The sequence below is a fragment of the Macaca mulatta genome, chromosome 8 (genome assembly GCF_049350105.2).
Source record: "Macaca mulatta isolate MMU2019108-1 chromosome 8, T2T-MMU8v2.0, whole genome shotgun sequence".
Taxonomy (NCBI): Eukaryota; Metazoa; Chordata; class Mammalia; order Primates; family Cercopithecidae; genus Macaca; species Macaca mulatta.
Genome location: NC_133413.1, coordinates 87,383,231 through 87,404,001, shown reverse-complemented (window position 1 = coordinate 87,404,001; position 20,771 = coordinate 87,383,231). Strand labels below are relative to the sequence as shown.

Below are 20,771 nucleotides of genomic sequence, written 5' to 3'. Positions count from 1 at the left end.
TTTTTGTCCACTGACTAAGTGGACTTTATAAATGTATTTTAAAATGTACTCCTGTTTCATGTTTAGATAACCCTAGGTGGCCTTGAAAGATTCATCAATAACACATGCTCTCTGGTGTCTCAGAATGCCTTTACCACATTAAAGCAAATCTACTCCCTTTCACAAATACCAACTTAAAAAATCATTATTTCCACTAACATTTAATTACCTATCTCTTTTCTGAAATTCTTTAACGCTTAAAATATTTCAACATTCTGAGAAGGGTTGACTGATTATAATTCAGAAATTCAAATAATAATAATTTTATGTCATGAATGGATTTAAAAATGGAAAGGATTGTAAAATTAATCACATATATCTGCTGCTGCTATTAGTGATTTACTCTTTGCTGTAGATATTTCAGCAGTTGGCTGTACATATAACATTTAGTACAAATCTCAAGAAGACAATGGTTTTATGAGGTTAATCCAAATATTTGGTGTTAAAAATGATTTCAAATTTTGCCTAGACCAGCAGTGTAATGTGTAGGAACCTCATACACATCAAAGAAAAGAGTGCAATTCTAATTTCCCAGTCTAACAGAAAATTCTTTCCAGCATCAATTTGCCCAATAATCTCCTCTGCAAGGCTAGATATTACAGCGACATTGGGTAGGCATGTCACATACATCTCACGACAAACACAAAACCTCATTTACCAGCCATTCCAATCTCATCATAGCATGGCATCATCTGACCTTTTTTCTGCTGTTTATTATGAGTATTTCTAATTTTAACTTTCAATTTTCACCATCTTCCAGTCAATTTGCAACTAAATTATTTCCAGGGTGAGGACACTATCACTGGACAACTGGGTGCAAATACATCTTGAAATGCAATGAAGCTAAACCATTGATTGCTATCAGACCCCGCGTAAATATATAGTCCAGGCGTAATCTGATTGTATGCTGTGCATGAAGATTTATCTTGATTTTTTTTCAATCCACATACGGTTCATATAAATGAACAAATTGCACCTTATTGCAAAATAACCCAGTTTTAATTTAAAAATAAGGTCAAGGATGTTATGGAAACAAAGTAAAAATAAACAAAAAAAAATACATTCTATTTCAACTGTGAAGAGAGATGCATGTTTTATACCTTATAAATAATTTCAGAAATTTCAAATTCAGAAAGAAATATAAAAGCAAGAGTGATTCCATGCAGACTAAAATTAAAATATAATTTAAATGACATCATGACAATAATTTTATTCTCTTGTGGTTCATAGACAGAGAATTAATGCAAAATTTTCATCAGATTACACTAATACTGATTTCTAGATTTACAAGCACTAGAATTTATTTGAGTTGGTACATTTGTCTACATATATATATATATGTTGGAGACATTTAGGTTATTTCTAAATATTTGAAAAAATAATTTATGATATTTGAATTTGAATGAACTTAAATCCAAGAAAGACTGAAAACTTCATTACATTGATTAAAAAATGCCCAAGTATTTGATATCAAAAGATACATCAAAATAGGAAAGTCATAATTCCTATTTTCTTATCATAATTAACTCTGGAATAAAAAAAAATATGTTTCTTTCTCAAAGCTGAATATGCTTTGGAATATTGTTTTAAAAGTGTTAAAAACCAAACATTTAAGAAAACTATGATATTTTATATTTTGAAATAAAACTTACTGCTTAAAGTGTCAAACTAAGTTGTATAAAATTATTGCCATTTAAATGAACCAGTGTCTATCAATTGCCTTCTCCTGTGAGATGTTTCTTTAAAAGTTCCCACACTAATAAGTAAGAATATGTTTCCTTAGGAGAATAATACTCTGTCATATCCCCTTATCATTCTTTTGCGTACATGGTGGAACTGGACATGAACGATAAGTTGATCTGGGTCTCTGTGCTATCAAAGACTGTCACACACAAGTTAAAAGAGAATTTCCATGACTTTGTTGCTTGCAGACCCTGTGGATCATCAGAAATAGAATAAATATTTCAGAAACTTCTAAATCTATTAAATGTATAGCTATGAACTCATTTCCATAAGCATATATAATGTGTATTTTATTCTCATTTTGAGAGTGTCAGGGATCAAAAAATGTATTGATTTCAAGATCTGGAATATTTTACTAAGCCTACACACTGGTGTGCATAATGTATAATTGATACCATGTATATTAAGAATTATTTATTTTTATGCTTATTAATATTCATCAAAAATATAATTGCTTTTGAATTTAGTGATGTTCTGTGCTGTATCAAAACAGTAAGAGTTGAGTTTTAGGGTCACTATCACATGGCCGTTGCAACAACTGTTGGCTGTAGTACTCAACACAGTATGTGTCAGCCTCAAAATTTTTCTGGCTAATTAACTTAAACCATAATCTTAATATAAGCCAGGAGCCTCCTAAAGACCATTTTATTTGAAATTACAAAGAAGTTATAAATGAAAGCTAGAACATCTAACATTAGCTAGGTACCTCAAAAATGCATGGCACTGATAATAAGAGAAAGTAGCGAATATCGAGATGTGGTAACATGACAAAAACAGATTCTGGAGGATGAGGCAAGTCATCAGGATTATTTATGTAAAGACGAAGGATGTTACATTCTATGCGTGTATGCCTTTCTAACTCAAAGGGATACTATCTTAGGTTTCATATTATGGCATCCCTGGTAAATTATAGAAAATCAACTCTGGAGTCTTTTTTCTAAGTTGTGTTATCCTGGAAATGCCTATTAAATAAGGGTCAATTACTTTGAGGAAGGTTTTAAGTTTTATGATTGCTTATAGTTTATGCCTGCAACTTTATTTGAAATAAACCCTGTTGGTTACCCTAGATCAGAAAAAAAGTTTAAATAGGATCCTAATTTATTTTGTGTTATTGAGGACAACACAATATTCTCAAAAAACAACGTCATTTTCATTCATTTTAACTAAAAAATGAAGTATAATTACAAATAAGCACTGCCAAATAGATGAAAAAAAATGATTACCTGTCAGTTATGGGATTATTTAACTTGCATGAGATTGCTAATATAAAAAATGACATAATTCATTTCAATGCAGATGCCGCCTTCTTAATAATTTTCAATCCCTAAAATACAGAAGGCTCTAAAATGGTTTATACTCATAACAAGTAAGAAAAATCCAATAATGCACATGTACTCAAAGCAAATCTTTAAAAAAAAAAAAAAACTAAGTATTGAGTTATATTAATGAGTCAATGTTTTTAATAAAGTTTGAATGCTATAAAACTTGGATATAACAGAAGATGTTATTCAACTCCAAATAATTATAAATTATAATTACCAGTACAGTATTCTTTCTAATGAGACTAGAATGAAAGGATAATTTTAATTGCAATAATGAAGGTTAATTTCCATCCTTCCTCATGTTTACTCCCTTATTAAAAAGTGGTCCCCTTAGCCAAGGCAGAGACATATTACATTTTCAATGCAAATGTATTAATCTGGATAAACTCTGTATTAATTCTTGTACTGCACAGAGCTATAATTTGGATTATAATTAATCTAAAGTGGCACTAGATTTAAATGACAATATAAATGAAGCATTAGAAGGCTTTTCTATTATGAATGAATATTCAACAAATATAACTTGCATATTGCCACGTCTCATTTTGAAAGCTCTACTCCTGCAGATTAATGTCAGCAACATAGCACAACAGCTTACACAAACATAGCCTTCCTAACATATGTTAATTCCTTCCTGTCTAAAAAATTCTGTTAAAGTTGGCTCAAACTACCTTCCCATCTAACATACGAAGATAGTGATTAATTTGTAAGCTTGCTAGTATTTTTTGTTTACATTTATGATACATATAAAGAAAAACAATAAATATAAGTGGTTATTTAATCATTAGAAATACATATGAAAGAAAATCCATGTAATAATTTTTTAAACCTAAAAGCATTCAATTTAGAAGGCAGAAAACTTTGTTAAATGTTCATGTTAGTTGTCAACCACAAGAGCTGTCTTGAAGGCTGGAAGGTTTTAAAGCTAAATATTAGCATTTCAGCAACTGCTTTTAGTTGGTCCTTGCTTAGAGCTTATTTTTTATCCTTACAGATAAACCCAGGAAGGCATTTCTATGGGGATAAAATTTGTTTTAAATAACTACCATTATACAATTGTCTGTATCCTCTCAAATGCCCAAGTCCTGTCTGGATGGTACAATTAGGTGCCTAAGGAAGAACAATAATTCATCAGCCCATTAGGGAATGATTGAGCCCACTACTTTTGCAGAGCAGTAAGTGGCACTGGTAAAGACAGAGCCTTGGCATCTGTGCTATGTTCCAAGCCAGATTCTTTCCTCGATGGTAAAATTAGATCAATTTTTCTAGAGATTCCCAGAATCCATCCTTTACAAGGTACTAGATATTAGACATTTAAGACCTGGCATAATGTCATATACTTCAGTATTACAAGGGCATTGAATTAACACAAATCTGATATCTCTGTTACACATTCTTCTGAAGAATGAGAAGGATATATTCTGCAATCTGTTTTGGTACTACTATGTGAAAGATACCACTGAACGCAGACAGAACTTTGCCCTCTCTGAACCAGGCAAGCAGCTAATTTGATAAGGTCCATCACAGAAAGGGGAAAAACCGCCTTGCTATTTCCAATCTTTTTCAAATAAAGTTTAGACGGTACCGTCTTTCACATTAACTTATCACTAGGTACTTCTAATTCCTCCTCAGTAACTTCAGGAGCCAGCTTACTAATATACAGCTAAGGCTTCTTTTTACATTGCTTGTGGCTTAATACCAACCTTAGATCTTCTTTGTTTAAGTCAAATCAGAATCATATGTTAGACACTATATCCTAGGAGCAAATCTCAGTGACGCTTTTCTCACTGGCCTCCTGAAAGAAATTTAGTACTGAATAGTGTGGGGAGGGGAGCAGAGAGGCCCTTCAGATAATTTTTAAAGGGAATGCAAAACTTAGATATGCAAGGACTGAATTACAAATGTGGGATGATTCAGGTTTAAATAAACTTGCATGTAAAAATGATATTTTTGGCGCAACCCAATGTCTTCATAGTGAATACAAGCTCCTTTATATGCGGCTGTCACTGGAATTCAAGGAAAAGATAGATGACTACCTGAAACTAATAGGCTTGAACCCGTTTCAGCACTTCTTCTGCTTCAATGAGTCCAACATAATAAAACTAGGTATAGCGTGCAGCAAAAGTAGCCAATGTAATATTCATTGCAACCATAGATTTCCATCTCATACATACAAAGCATGGATGAAGTCATATATTTGCCAAATCAAACACAGTAAAAGCCTTAGGTATCCACACCAGATGCTGGCCTAGGGTTTGTTTGTGCACAAGTAAATGTCATGACACGAAGGTTTGTTTTCAAAGACAGTAGCTTTCATTACTGGGATTTGTCTATTCTAGAAGATCAAAATTACCCAGCACCTAATCCCTTTTCAATGATATTTCCTCTTTCTTAGGCTGAATCATCTGTAAACTTTTTCACTGGATTTTGTTTGAAATACCTCAAATAGATGCCCTAAAAAAGGGCAAATTCCTGAGTGTAAGTTGTAAAAAAGCAAGGAAAACTAGCATTTATTTTTAGGGTTACATGGTTTGGTGGGTGAATACATGTGACTGAATGACAAAATTCAAGTGATATCTAATCCTATGCTTATGAAAAATTAATATGCCATCAGAGGAATCACAAGTATAGCTAAGATTAATGAAAGGCGCTTAAAAAATTACAAGCACACAAACTGATTTGATTAAAAAATAATCTCACTGGTCGTCCTGTAATATTCTTCAACTTATCCACATCTATTCTGTCAGATGGTTATGATTAAAAATAGGTCAATGGGAGGCTACTGATAGAAATCACATGCAAAATGCACATGCAATGAATAGTAGTGGGAATGTTCAGACAGTTTAAAATGACTAAAAGCTTTTAATAAGTTTTGTGGGGTGGGGGGATGGTGAGGGAAGAGTTGATGGCAGGGAATGGGTGTAGGGAAATGCCAAGGTGAAAGATTCTTGCATCTTACCAGAGTCTTTATTAGAGTTTTTGCCTTCACCATTGTCTCTCTCACTTGTGTCTTTTTCGTCATCCTCGGCCACTGCTGTAGGCTTAATAGCTCCTTCTGCCTCCTCACTTTGTTCTTCTGTTAAGAAAGGCAGACCAATCAGTAGAACTGAAAACCTCCCAAAAATTCACGCTGAAATAAACTAGGTGACCACTTGAAAACTTTGTTATTTATGAATCATCTACAGGTATTCATACTCAAATGAGAACACAAATTTATGCAAAAGTCTATGCTGATCAAAAATGCAAATTTTTTATCTAAAGGATCTTCTTTTGTATCCATTGAGAAGATGGGTCTATACTAAATTAAAATAAATTCTTTTTAGTACAGTTTAAACTGAAACATATTTTAGAAATGGGTATAAAGCAATTCTGTGATTTCAATAGTAGAACCTTGTAACAACATAAACCCACTGCTCCATGGACTGGGATAGGTGTCAGGAAAAAAAAAAAAAAAACAGATTTTTAGAAAAAATCTTAAACAATGTAACAACGGGTTAAATATAAGACAGGTGTTACTCCTGCTTTCAGACCCCAGGCCCCAAAGGAATTCTTTAGAATTTTGTGAGAGTAAGATCTCAAAACTTCAGTTACACTGGGGATTTTTTTTTTTTTTTTTTTTCTGTAGGGGGAGCTATACTGGGCTTAGGAATATAACAAGGTATACTTCTATGACAACTGCATCACCCCACACCTCATTCACGGGTTCACACCAGCTAGATTACATGGAAATCCTCATAGTAACTCAACCCTATTTAATTATTCTGTAAATCTTAGCTATGCCACTGCTGGTGGATTAATCTGTTTATGCAGTTAGCCTCTATGCTGGGGTTGTGTAGCACTAATCCGTGAAAGGCCCACTGTTCTCTTTCATCCTGCGATCATTTGTCTCTCACTGTGCTGATGTCACATTTTAATGAATTTTTAGCAATCTGAGTAATGCCAGATAACCAGGCTCGCAACTCCCCACAGCATGGCATGCTGTTTTCATTGCAGCACAAAAAATAAAAATCATATTCCCCTGTTCAGGTAGGAATTACATAAATTAGGAGAAGAAGCTAAAATGGGATTTGAAGCACCGGGCTGCTCAATTTCATAAAATCTTTAATGACCATATAAATTAACCCTGGAAAGGCAAAAGGTCACCGACACACATTTGCATACACTCTTCTATTTGCTTTTGATAAGCAGAGCTTTTATGCAGAGAACATGATACAATTAACCCTTCAATAACCATACAAAACGCTGCTATGGACATTTTAAGTGTCAAGCATTAACTGAAAATTACACACTGAATAAAATTTTCATTGCAAATGCTATAGTGATTGAAAGGGGAAATCGTGGCCCTTTCCACACCCCATGTTTTATTAATAACATTCTGACAGCAGAATGAAATATCCACTGTCATATGTAGCAGCTGAGCACCACAAAAAAAAAAAAAAAAAAAAAAATTCTATTTAGTGCCTCACTTGCCAGCCATGCTCTACAACTGTGTGAGCAGGACAACAACAGAAGGGGACAGTTCTAGGCGCAATAGGAAACTCTAAAAAGCTAAAGAGAAAACAAGGACATTAAATACATTCAAAATAAGAGTTTGTTTCAACTGTGAGTCCTCAAAGGCACCATACAAATCCATTTATTCCATTTTTGCCCTTTGCCTCTGTACAAAAGCAGAGGGATGGCCCTTGTTTAGGGGGTCAATCATCTGAGGGTTTGAGGGAAGCTTCCCTTTCAGGCAAATACACTCAGAAATTTAACTTCAAGAAGAGAAAGAAACAACACCTCTTCTGGCGCTAGCCTGCTTTCACCCGTCAGTGATAATTACTGATCAAACAGGAGCTCCCTCCTCCCAGCACCAGGCCATGCTGGTAGGTAAAATGCTGGTGGCTGAGCTGGATTTGGGAGGCTGGAGGGCTGAGATCAACTGGATTGGGCTGTGTGTGTCCCTCCCAAGTTCACACACGTGACATGATCTCTAGTTCGCGACCTATGACGGCTTGTGGCAATTACTTTTCAACTCATCCTGGGGAAAGGATGCAAGAATTCTTGGAGTAGATTTACTGGGCCTTTCCCCCAGGGCTGGAAAATAAAGTGTCAGCGTGCTACTGAGTGTCCTTATCTTGAGGGGACATAAAATTGTAAGGGCTATCGCAACTCACATTAATAAAACATTGTGTGTCAGGAGAAGAAAAAGAAAATTATGAAGGCACTAAAAGAAAAGCTACAGTATATAATCTGGGTCTCATCAGACAGATTTTGCAGGGTCCTCTTCTTCATTTTCTGGTATGTGTTTTAAGTGTGAGAGAAATTCCCAGACATGTTCTTCTATACATCACTGTGGTGTCTGACCTCAGCCTGACCCTGGCAACAGTTTGAGAAATCTGAATGTGAACAAAGACTCTGTGTCAGCAGCAGGGAAAGATTGTGGGATAGACGCTCCCCATCAACTTAATCGCAAACAGCAGTTCTGAGGCCATAACTTTGCCCGGCTCCTCCAAGCCACAACTCATAACCTTTAGAGGTGGATTTGCCTGCTATGCCTCTGCTTCTGTGACTTTTTTCCCCTCTCTCTTTTCAGGTTCTTCCTTTGAAGTAGGCAGGCAATTAGCTCTAATGCCCAAGCAATTCAGACCTGTTTTGTGGTTTAGAAGGGGAAAGCTGTTTATTACAGGTAGGCTCTTTGGAGCCATAAGAACTTTGCAAATTTTTAATCATGCAAAAACATAATCAAAAGGTAACTTATACACACCATAAAGTTTCATATAAGTCAGAATAAAAGGGCACTTTTATTCTCAAAGAGGGTTTCAGAAATAAATTTGACATTCATTGTATAAATAGACTTTAGAGTCAAGAGTATGAATGTGGAGAAACCACTTTCTCTGGAAACCCTGTAGGTTAGAACTTGGGTTAAGGGAAGGAGTGGTTACATTCTAACTTTCAACCACCACATATTCTCAGTTGTAAAATATTATGAAATGTAAGGGAAATATCTATATATACACACACACACACACACACACACATATATAACACTAAATGTATTAAATAGATACTGTAGAACTGAGGAAAATATACTACATAAAATTCCAAAATAAAGATGCCAAAGCGGTTTTCATAAATAAATCTCTTCACTAATATATTACACCAATAAATCTCTTCACTAATATATTACATGCAGTAATAGTGAAAGTATTAAATCATTTCATGACACTGTTGTATTCAACATAAGTATACATGTATACAGCATATGTATATGTCACATGCATTTTATTTTGCCTCACGAAATACAGAAAATACAATATTTCTATATTAATCTTTACTATATGTTTATACTTAAACTTACCATGTATATCAAGGTCCATTTGAACGTCCCACATCCCAATTTTCAGACAAATTATAATACATTTTCATTTTTACATGTTTCAAAATAATAGAAAGAAGGCAAAATACTGTAGTCTTATATTGTAGAAATATATTACAACAAACTTTCCCGAGCATTTTTGACATGTCTAAAATGATCTTAGTTACTCTACATATACACATTGGCTATATTTAAAAGAAATTTTTTTGAATGACTAGCTTAAAGCATTTTCATTTGAACAATAACAAACAATTGGAAAACTGCTATTAATGTATCCTACAACATTATGCAATTTCTAAGCAATGTACATCAGTCGTATCCCTTTGATCTAAGTAGCACCCAATTGTAGTTATTTCCCATTGTCCTTTTCTCATTATGCAATTTCTAAGCAATGTACATCAGTCGTATCCCTTTGATCTAAGTAGCACCCAATTGTAGTTATTTCCCATTGTCCTTCTCTCTCTCTCTCTCTCTCTCTCTTTCTCTCTCTCTCTCTTTCTCTCTTTCTTTCAGAGTTCCACTCTATCGCCCAGGCTGGAGTGCAGTGACGCTCTCGGCTCACTGCAACTTCTGCCTCCTGGGTTCAAGCAATCCTCCCACCTCAGCCTCCCAAGTGACTGGGACCACAGGCATGCACCACCACATCCAGATAATTTTTGTATTTTTAGTAGAGATGAGGTCTCATCATGTTGGCCAGGCTGGTTTCAAACTTCTGGCCTCAAGTGATATGCCAACTCAGCCTTTCAAAGTGCTGGAATTACAGGCATGAGCCACTGTGTCTGGCCCTTAGTTCCCATTGTCTTAACATGCAACTGGGTTTGGGATCCCTCTCCTCTGAGTCTGCTAAGAAAGCACATCATATTTTTTAAACCCATGAAGTGCTCATATAAAGAGGAAACTTAGTAACTTAGACATCCTTAGTTTTATATTAACATATTGAGTATCTCTGTACAAGACAACTTGCTTGTGAGCATTCTTTCCTAGACTTCTCTATGATCTCCTTGCCCAGTCATGCCCCACTCAAATCTATTCTTCGAATGATCTACTTAAATCTGACTTCCCAACTTAAAATATTTCAGTGAGTCCTATCACTTACGAAGAAATAACTCAGCCTTCTGTACATAGCGAGAATATGTCCAAGATACCTGGTCCTTGTCTATCACTCCAGTTTCATCTTTGTTCACATTCTACATAACACTTAGTGCTTGGGAACAGTCTTCTTACACTTTAGAGTGTCAGATTCACCCATCTTGGGTTTTTACTGCACCCCATCTTGAAAGGTTCTAGTGTAGTAGGTCTAGAGTTGAACCTGAGAATTTGCTTCTCTGTTGAGTTTCCAGGTAATGCCGATGTTCCTGGTCCAGCTCATGTTTTGTAACCACCATTCAAGAAGCCCAACTCTGTAGCACTTTCTCCCTTCCTATATGTACCATTACAATTCCTTATCTTATTTAGAGCAACTTTTCTTCACTGTAAATTCTACTTTTCCTTCAAATCATCTTGGGAAATATCAGTTTCGACATCTATAAAAATGGAGTTAATAATAATTATCTCATAAGTTTGTTATGGAATAACATATACAAATTGGTGAGCACAAGCTTAGTAAAAAAAAATATTAAAAATCATAGCTGTATTATTACTAGTACTATTGAGTACTATTGTTTTCTTCTCTAAAAAGCCTTCTCTGAACCCTGAACTAGGATTAGTGTTTCTGGATAAATACTTTTTTTCCCAACCTGTATGTTGATGTTGAACCATTCACCACAGTTTAATTTGTGGAAATTATCCGTATATTGCCTACTTGCTGTAATAGGTAAACATTTTTTGAAAATAGTGATTATCTTATCCATCTTTGTGCCAGAAGAAGCTGGAACAGTGCCTGGAATACAGTAGGCAGGCAATACATGTTAGTTGGAACAGTGAATTGGGTTTAGAAAGCAAAGTTTGGGAAAGAAAAGGAAGAGTCCACGTGCTACCCCAGCCCCTATTTCCCTTTAATAACGTGTAAAAGGGGTGTGTGATTTTGTCTTGGTAGTCTGGCTTGTTTTTGTTTTGTTTTGTTTTTTTTTCTTTTTGCATTTTTCTCTCTCTACTAAATCACATTTATTATTCAACCCTCTCCAGTCTAGTTTCTGTTCATGTTAATTCCTCCTCTCAAAGTCATCAATGACTCCCATGCTGTAAAATACAATGGTTACTTCTCTGCATCTTACTTCACTTTCTTTGCTCAACTGATGTTACTCCTCCCTTCTTCTGGAAAATTGTGCCTCTCTTTGGATTTTATTGCATCAGGTAATTGTGATTTTCATCCTGCCTCTCTGAGAATTACTTCTTATTCTCCTTTGCTGGGACCTCCTCTATTAAACAACAACTAAATACTTGAGTGTCTCCACTTATTAGTACTAAGTCCTTTCTCTATCTACATTACCTCCCTAGATGATCTCATCCAGACTCATGGCTTTATATTTTGTAACTCTACTTGTATGTCCAAAAAGTCTATCTAATTTAGTATGCCAAAATCAGAGCTCTCAATGCTCCTCAACACTTCTTACTCCATTTCCCCAACTTTACCATTGCAATTAACAGCGCCACCACCCAGCACAAGCAAGAGTCATCCCTTAGTCTTCTCTTTCCCACTCATATGCATCCTATCCATCAGTAAACCCTGCTATTTCTGCTTCCAAGATACTTAATGTATACTGAATCCATCTACTTTACATTTTCCCTGCCAGTACCTTTAATATCTTACTTATATTCTTTATGGTCTTATAACTAGATAAGACTTATTCTTGTATTCCTATAATATATTCTGCACAACTAAATAAAATCAATCCATTCTCCTGCTTGAACTCTGTCATAGCTTACTATTTCACTTAGAATAACTTAACAACTCCTTACTAGGCTGAAACAATTAAGCCCTTGCCTACTTTTCTGGCTGCATGTTATGCTACACTCCTCCTCACTCCCTCATCTTTCTCCATGATGCGAAAGCTTTCTTTCTCTTCCTGGAATGGGACCAATTTTTTCCAAACTCTGAAGTACATTCTCCCAGACTCTGAATAATTTGCTCCTTTTCATTAACCAGGACTTGGATCACTTGTCATTTCCTCAGAGAACTTCTCTGACTACTGCTGCTAAAGTAGCTGATGAGCTGTCACACAAGTAAGGTCCTCAGATTTTAGCAGAATCACTACCACCTGAGGGGCTTGCTGGATTCCACCTCTAGTGTTTCTGATTCAGTAGGTCTGGGTTGGGCCCAGTAATTTGCATTCTTACAAGTTCCTAGGTTGCGCTGATGCTGTTTGAAAGGAGACCACACTTTGAGAACCTCTGCTCTAACAAATCACCTCTTTAACTTCCTTTATCACATTTATTGCAATCTGAAAATACTTTTTTGTTTATTTGTTTAGAGATATTATCTAAAGTGAGGGACTTCATGCGTTTTATTCACAATGTTTGCTCAGCAGTCTCTGGCATATAGAAGATACTCACTAATATGTTAGATAAAACTGATGATTTCTAATTTGACTATTTGCACAACTAAGTCTACAGTGTGATGTCATCCACTGAGATGGAGAAAAGAGGAGAACAAATAGTTTTGCAGAAAAGGAAGTTCAATTTGGAATTTCTTGTGTTTAGCCTCACTACAGAACATCTAGATGAAAATATCCAGAAGGTATGGCAATATCTAAGTCTAAAGATTCTCAGAGAGATTGAAGTAATAATGTAGATTTTGATGTCTTTGTTACAAAGCAATAAAGAAACGTGTTGACAGGAAGTAATCTCTTTTAGCTTGAAATTTTTGCCATAACTCTTGATTTTGGCCATAGCACTGTTGAGTCATTAATGAAATCTTTTCATTGGTTTGAGGTAGGGAAGGGAGAGTAGGTTTATTCTATTTCATATTAAATATATTCTCTAGCTTTTTAGGGGAAAATAACATTTTTAAAAGTATTGATGAGACACGCATAAGTAAAGGTAAACTTAGCTTTGAAGTTGGTATTTTTTATGAGGAATGTCCTGACTATATGGAAGCGATGTTTTCACTTGCAAAATTGTTTTTATTTTAAGTATTCCAATATGCCATTGTGAATGCAAAGGACTTTCGATAATCATTTATTGTTCTATATAGCATGTTACTATTCCAATTGGATAAATCTGGAAACTGAGGTCATACTTATATAGCAGAAATACATAGCTGAAATAAATGAGGTGTGTTGTAGTAGTAGGAGTGAATTTCCTTTTAAATTATCTGAATATAATGCAGCTAAGAAGGTGTAAATGCCTTTTTTAAACAAATTTTATATATATATATATAAAATATATATATACCAAAGCAAAAGGATTAGAGGATATGTTGACATGACTATACAAAATCCAATGAATTCAATAATTACCAAAAATAACTCCATCGACTAGGCTCTTTGACTTGTGAAAAATAATATCCAGCTTATTAATATATACATTGTATAAAATCTATAATTTAGGTGAAGTTTCATAGTGTATAAATATCGATGTGAAAAATTATTAGCAGAAGTTTTAACTTATTCTTTAAGAAGCTACAAACATCCACAAAAAAAAAAAAAAAAAAAAAAAAAAGAGTGAGTTCAGGCACAGACCTTATATCCTTCAGAAACATTCACTCAAAATGGATTACAGACCTAACTGCAAAACACAATGCCATAAAACTAGAAGATAACATAAGGGAAAATCTGGATGACTTTGGGGTTAGCAATAACTTTTTAGATACCACGCTAAAGGCATGATCTATGAAAGAAAGAATTGATAAGCTGGACTTCATTAAAATTAAAATTTTTGCTCTTTGAAAGATACTGTGGGAAAATAATGAGACAAGCCACAGACAGGAAGAAAAGATTTGGAAAATACATATCTGATAAAGGACTGTCATATGAAACATACAAAGAACTCTTACAACTCTTACAAGCAAACAAACAACTCAATTAAAAAATCGGCCAAAGACCTTAACAGACACCTCACCAAAGAAGATATACAGATGGCAAATAGGCATATGAAAGATTACATGAATGAAAAAATCCACATCACATATCATCAGGGAAATGCAAATGAAAACAACAATGAGATACAACTACACACCTATGAAAATGGCCAAAATCCAGAACACTGACAACATCAAATGCTGGTGATAATGTGGGACAACAGGAACTCTCATTCATCGCTGGTGGGAATGCAAAATGGTACAACCACTTTGGAAGACAGTTTGGTGGTTTCTTACAAAACTAAACATGCTCTTATCATACAATCTAGTAATTGTACTCCTTGGCATTTATCAAAGGGAGTTGAAAATTTATGTCCACACAAAAGCCTAGACACAGATGCTCATAATAGTTTTATTTGTAATTGCCAAAACTTGGAATCAACCAAGTTGTTCTCAGTAGGTGAATAAATGAACTGTGATATATCCAGACAATGATTATATATTATTCAGCACTAAAAGGAAATAAACTATCAAGCCATGTAAAGACATAGAGAAAACTTAAATGCATATTACTAAGTGAAAGAAGCCAATCTATAAAAACTACATACTGTTTGATTCCAACTATATGACATTCTGGAAAAAGTCAAACTATAGAGACTATAAAGGATCACTGGTTTCCAGGGGTCAAGAAGGTGGAAACAATGAATAGACTGGCACAGAAGATTTATAGGGAAGTGAAACTGTTCTATATGATATGATAACGGTAGATATATGTCTTTATGCTTTTGTCCACACCCATAAAATGTACAACACCAAGAGTAATCGCTAATGAAAACTGCGGTGTACAAGTGATAACATTGTGTCAATACAGATTCATTACTGAACAAGTGTACCACTCTGGTGGGCAGGCAGTGATAATGAAGGAGGCTATACATGTGTCAGGGGAGAGGGTATTGGGGAAATCTATACCTTCCTCTCAATTTGCTGTGAACCTAAAACTGCTCTAAAATGTAAAGTCAATTTACACACACTTCCAATTATTGAATTTATTTGATTTTGCTTTTTATTTGAATAAGGCATATGATCAGATCTAATTAGAGAAGTTCCAGAGAATGTTTATTACATCAATTGTGAGAATGACAAAAGCAACACATTTAGGACAGGGAAATATTTTGAGAAGGAATAGGAACCATTACCTGAGGTTGATCTCAACTGCTGCTCTGTAAGATCATCATCACAAGTCCTGGCTCCCAATGAGGCAGTTTCTGCAGAAGACATCAGAGTGAAAGGTAATCAGCATGCTATATCTAGCTCTCACATCATGGCTAATATCACAAGAATCCAAAATTTGGCAGTCAGAAGAGATAAGTATCAGGTGAAGCTCAGGTGAGTCTCCAGCACATCTTATATCCTAGTGAGCAGTAGCTGGCAAAATGAGCCTAGGGAGTGATAGGATTAGATTTAATTCTTAATTATTAGCAGCACAGAACAAACACACTGGTAGAGAAAATATGGGAGCAGGAAAGGCTCATTATGATTTTTGTCATTGGACTATTTGGCCAAGCATACATTTTATAGGATTATGTGTTAGAGTGACAATAGCACATTACATAAATTATGAGCATACTTTTACTTCTCTGATAAGGTACCAGAAAGCAAAGAAAAAATCATTACTGTATATGATAGCTGATGTGCCAAAGCAAACATCAGGCACTGGAGGGGGCACCTGAAGAATAAGTCCAAATCATCAGCAAATCCACATCTTTATTCTCATCTTTTATTTGAGCTTTAGAGCAAAAGAGCCAACAATGTCATGGTTTACAAAACTCAACACCAAACACAAATCATATAGTCACCTAACTGTGTGATTCCTTTTTGCACCCTATTGTAGGGGAACCTATGGAATAAACAAAACAACTGGACTTCAAAATTTCCTTCGACATCTCATTCCTTCTCCACACCAAGTCACCACCTGCTGTTGATTCCATTTTACCAAATCTCTTGTCATAGGTGCTCTCTGTTCCCTCTGTCTTCTTCTCCTTCCTGACCATTTCAGCAGCCTCTGTGATCATCTATATGCCTCAAATTCCCTGTCTTTCCAATCCAATCCCTCATAAAATCTCAAGAGTTATCTTTTTAGAAGATAGAATCTTGAGTACAAATCATTTCTCCATCACTTCTAGGTGTGGGTGAATTACTTAGCCTCACTAAACCTCAAGTCCCTCATGCATAAAATGAAGATAGAACTATGTAAATAGTAGCAGTAAAAGAAAATAATACAACTAAAGGTGCAACATGATATAGTCTTTAACATCTGAAAAGACCAGATGTTATCAAAAAGTTAAAAAAAATCGTCACATAATTCTTAACTGCCAAAGGGAATCATGTTTACTTACTATTTCTAGCAATGGCATCTCTGGTTGACTCTGAAGACTTTCATTAAACAAATAATTAACCTTGAAAATAGAAGCGCATAACAAAGCACTATTATTGCATTTACTAATTGTCTTTCCTTCTGTGTATAAAATCTTTGACCTTTAGTAGTAATCTATTTAAAAACAATACAATCATAATAAATACTCAGTGCACCCCCACCAAAAAACCATTATGTTAAATTCATCATGAAAGAAAAAATTTATTCTCAATGTTTACTTATAAATCCATGAGTAGCTTCCAAATACATCACAGCCTTAATGGACATCCTACTTGTCACTCAAGAAGTCCACCTTCTTTCTCTTGACAACTTCTCATGTGGTTATGCCTTGATCAACGTGGTTCCTTTGATTTTGAATGCCTTTTTGTTCTTCCCCTGTTAGCCTCCTATTCTTCCCTCAGAACCAAAAGCACGTGAAGCCTCCTCTGTGCACCCATCAGGATTAACTTACATGTATGTTTCCACACTTATCATGATGTATTAATTTTCACATGGTCCAGGTATGTTTCCCCAATAAATTTTGATTTCCTCAAATGCAGCTTTTCATTTCATGGATTCTCAAGTAAGGACAGAGTAAGACATCAAAGTCACCTAAGACGCTTTCATAGAAAATACTAACCTACATCCTATATCCTAAAACAGATGAATCTGAAGATGAGAACTTTCTTGTAGCTTCCCAGAGCTTCAGGACTCTAAATTCAGAGCTCTGTCAACTATACGAGAGATAATACAAATGCAGACAATACCCTCGCTCTCTCTCTATATGTGTGTGTATGTGAAAACCATTTCTCTTTTTTCTAGCGAAGAATCAACATAATTTATCAGAAAATCTCTACCACTACCTCCACATACACATTTCAATGTATTATATAGACTTGTTCAAAATGAATGTCAGTAGTACCTAGGTGACTTTGACCAAATAACTGCTATTCCTTAAAGATTAATGAAAGTAAAAATAAAACAACGACAAATTATTGAGTTCATATCTCTGCCAGGTACTGTGATAAGCTATTTGCATAGAAACCATCGTGTAATCCTCACAGTAACATAATGAGGCAATTATTAATCCTTCTTTTACAAATCAAGAAGCTAGAGTTTAAATAGGTTAAAGTAATTTGCCTCAGGTCACAAAGTTAGAAACCAATAGCCTGGAGGCCGGGCGCGGTGGCTCAAGCCTGTAATCCCAGCACTTTGGGAGGCCGGGGCGGGCGGATCACAAGGTCAGGAGATCGAGACCACAGTGAAACCCCGTCTCTACTAAAAATACAAAAAAAATTAGCCGGGCGCGGTGGCGGGCGCCTGTAGTCCCAGCTACTCAGGAGGCTGAGGCAGGAGAATGGCATGAACCCGGGAGGCGGAGCTTGCAGTGAGCCGAGATCGCGCCACTGCACTCCAGCCTGGGCAACAGCGTGAGACTCCGTCTCAAAAAAAAAAAAAAAAAAAATAGCCTGGAATGAAACCCTTGTCTGTCTGGTATAAAAGTCTGTCAAATTATTAATGTGTCTAGTTGTAATACCACAATATTTGGGGGCCTGTAAAGGTTTGCCTAGTCTTAGCAAAGGTCATAAACCAAGTTGTGGGGAAAGCAACTTTTCTCTAGACTGGTGAAAATTCTGCTGTTTCATAACATATGTATGCTCCTTGAATATAAAATATAACCAAATAATAATTTGGTGCCATATTAAAGTTACTTCATTTGATAGTGATTTAATGAAATGTACAAAATGTCAAAATCAGAAACTGTTGTTTAATCTTACAAATTAGGTCATGTGGTACTTAGAGACTGCTCCAATGAGAGCTACTTGTACAAATAATTTCATAAAGGAATGTTTAGATCCTCAATAGTGTTGCTCTCTTCATACAAATATAAATATTTTAATAAAGGAGCTTTTAACTTATAAAATGAAATGATTAATCTATATTCTTCTGCCTGTGTAAAATGAAATGTTTAAAACCTAGTAATGATACATAGCATCTTACAATATATCACCTTAATAACTGGTCTGTAATAACAGATCTGACTGCTGTTAACACGATTTGTCTCTTTTGCCGGTGATTTAATTAGATTACTAATTTGTGTTCTCTAGCACCTGACCTTCCTTGTTTTAATACTCTTTAAAAAAATGCCATTGACTTAGCTTTTCCAGTATTCTACCCTATCCTGTCAATTTGGTGATAATCACACATTTGAAAATTATGCCAAATTATGCTATTTTTATTAACACAATGTGGGAGTAATCAACATCATTTGCTGTGGAATAGTATATTGATCATCACAATCGCCATCAACAACAACATTTTACAGTGTATCTGCTCTGTGCCAAGTACTGAATGATATCGTTATGTGTGTTATGACACCCATAGCAAGTGATGGAGCTGGGATTTGAACCCACACAGTATTATTTCAGGGATAGTTCTCTTAAACACAATGATAGATTGAACCATAGTTTTTAAATCCTACAAGTAGCTTTCCTTTTTTTAATTCTGCAATTATTTCTAGTGTTCATTTTTGTTGTTCTCATTCAGGTCTGAATTCTTCTAATCACCTATTTCTTTAGCCTAACCTAAATGGTTACATCTACAAAAACCAAGCTTAATGCCAAAATGTTTAAGGTTCCCATTCCTTAAATGGAGTCTCACTCTGTAACCCAGGCTGGAGTGCGGTGGCGCGATCTCAGTTCACTGCAACCTCCACCTCCCGGGTCCCGGTTCAAGAAGCAATTCTCTTGCCCCAGCCTCCCAAGTAGCTGAGATTACAGCCACGTACCACCATGCCCAGCTAATTTCTGTATTTTTAGTAGAGATGGGGTTTCATCATCTTGGCCAAACTGGTCTTGAACTCCTCACCTTGTGATCTGCCCGCCTCGGCCTCCCAAAGTGCTGGAATTAGAGGCATGAACCACCGTCAATTCCTTTTGATCATAAGAATGAAAGTTCTCACCGCCCTTTCTCTCACTACTTTTTACTGCCACATCTACCCCTAAGCCTCTCCATAATGAGTCTCCAACTCATTACTCATTTCTACCTTTTCCTTCCCTGAACAAGCGATACTTATTCTGGTAAGTAAACTGACAACTTTCAGGTATTTAATCTCAGTTCAAAAATCATCACGTTCCCATCTGGCAAATCTTCCGCCTCCATCCCAGTCCCCTCACCGCTAATTGGGGTAACAATTTTGCAAAACTATAATCCATACAAATCTCATGGCCATGGAAAGATTTGGAATTTTAATTTTTTAACAGTCCAGATATTTATGCAGAGAATTACAAGATCAAGATATGGGAATAAATTTAACCTGTACTAGGTGACTGCAACAGCCATGGGCAAAATTTGGGATGCATTCAGCAGAACTTTAGAGGCAACTGGAATTTTTGAAATAATGGATATATGTTCAAGCTGCCAAGCATAGTACTAATACTATTTGCCTATGAAACTTCCACATCTCACCTCCTCCCAATAATTTGCTAATGCATTAAACAATAAAGTATAGTACTATTCTTACAAAATGTTTAGCACATAAAATAAAATATATACCACCAGAGTAAATATTAAGCCAACTGGTGTAAAATAGTAAAGGGAAAAAAAACATTTTCTGTATTCCTATGCAACATTATGAATCCCATGTTATTTTCATTTACAATAAGCCCAACTCTTACTGTTTTTTTTTTTTTTAAATTGGAGAAAAAGACTAAATTCTATGATAGAGTTCACAAGTGTCAAACAACCTTCACTCCTCAGCCCTTCTAGCCATGCCTTTTCTGTTTTACTTTTGAAGCTTTTCCCACTTCTACTGGAGCTATATGACTAATTGTAAAAGGATATTTTAGAGCCTATGAATACAATAAAAGATATTAGCAGCACTCTAATTGCAAACTAATAAATTATCATTTTTGGAAACCTGTTAGGTGCTAGGCATGT

The 20,771-nt window shown here is 35.4% G+C and overlaps 1 protein-coding gene across 2 annotated transcripts in view; it reads right to left on the bottom strand.

Annotated features, from left to right (window-relative positions):
• The window catches only part of ZFHX4 (zinc finger homeobox 4), a 188,307-nt gene that overhangs the window by 18,506 nt on the left and 149,030 nt on the right, over positions 1–20,771 (bottom strand). For both annotated transcript variants that reach the window (XM_015145599.3, XM_015145600.3), the window contains exons 5-6: positions 15,616–15,684; positions 6,064–6,180 (exon numbers count right to left, since the gene is read on the bottom strand). In XM_015145599.3, coding sequence (XP_015001085.2) covers positions 6,064–6,180; positions 15,616–15,684 — 186 coding nt within the window. The remainder of the gene's footprint in view (positions 1–6,063; positions 6,181–15,615; positions 15,685–20,771) is intronic.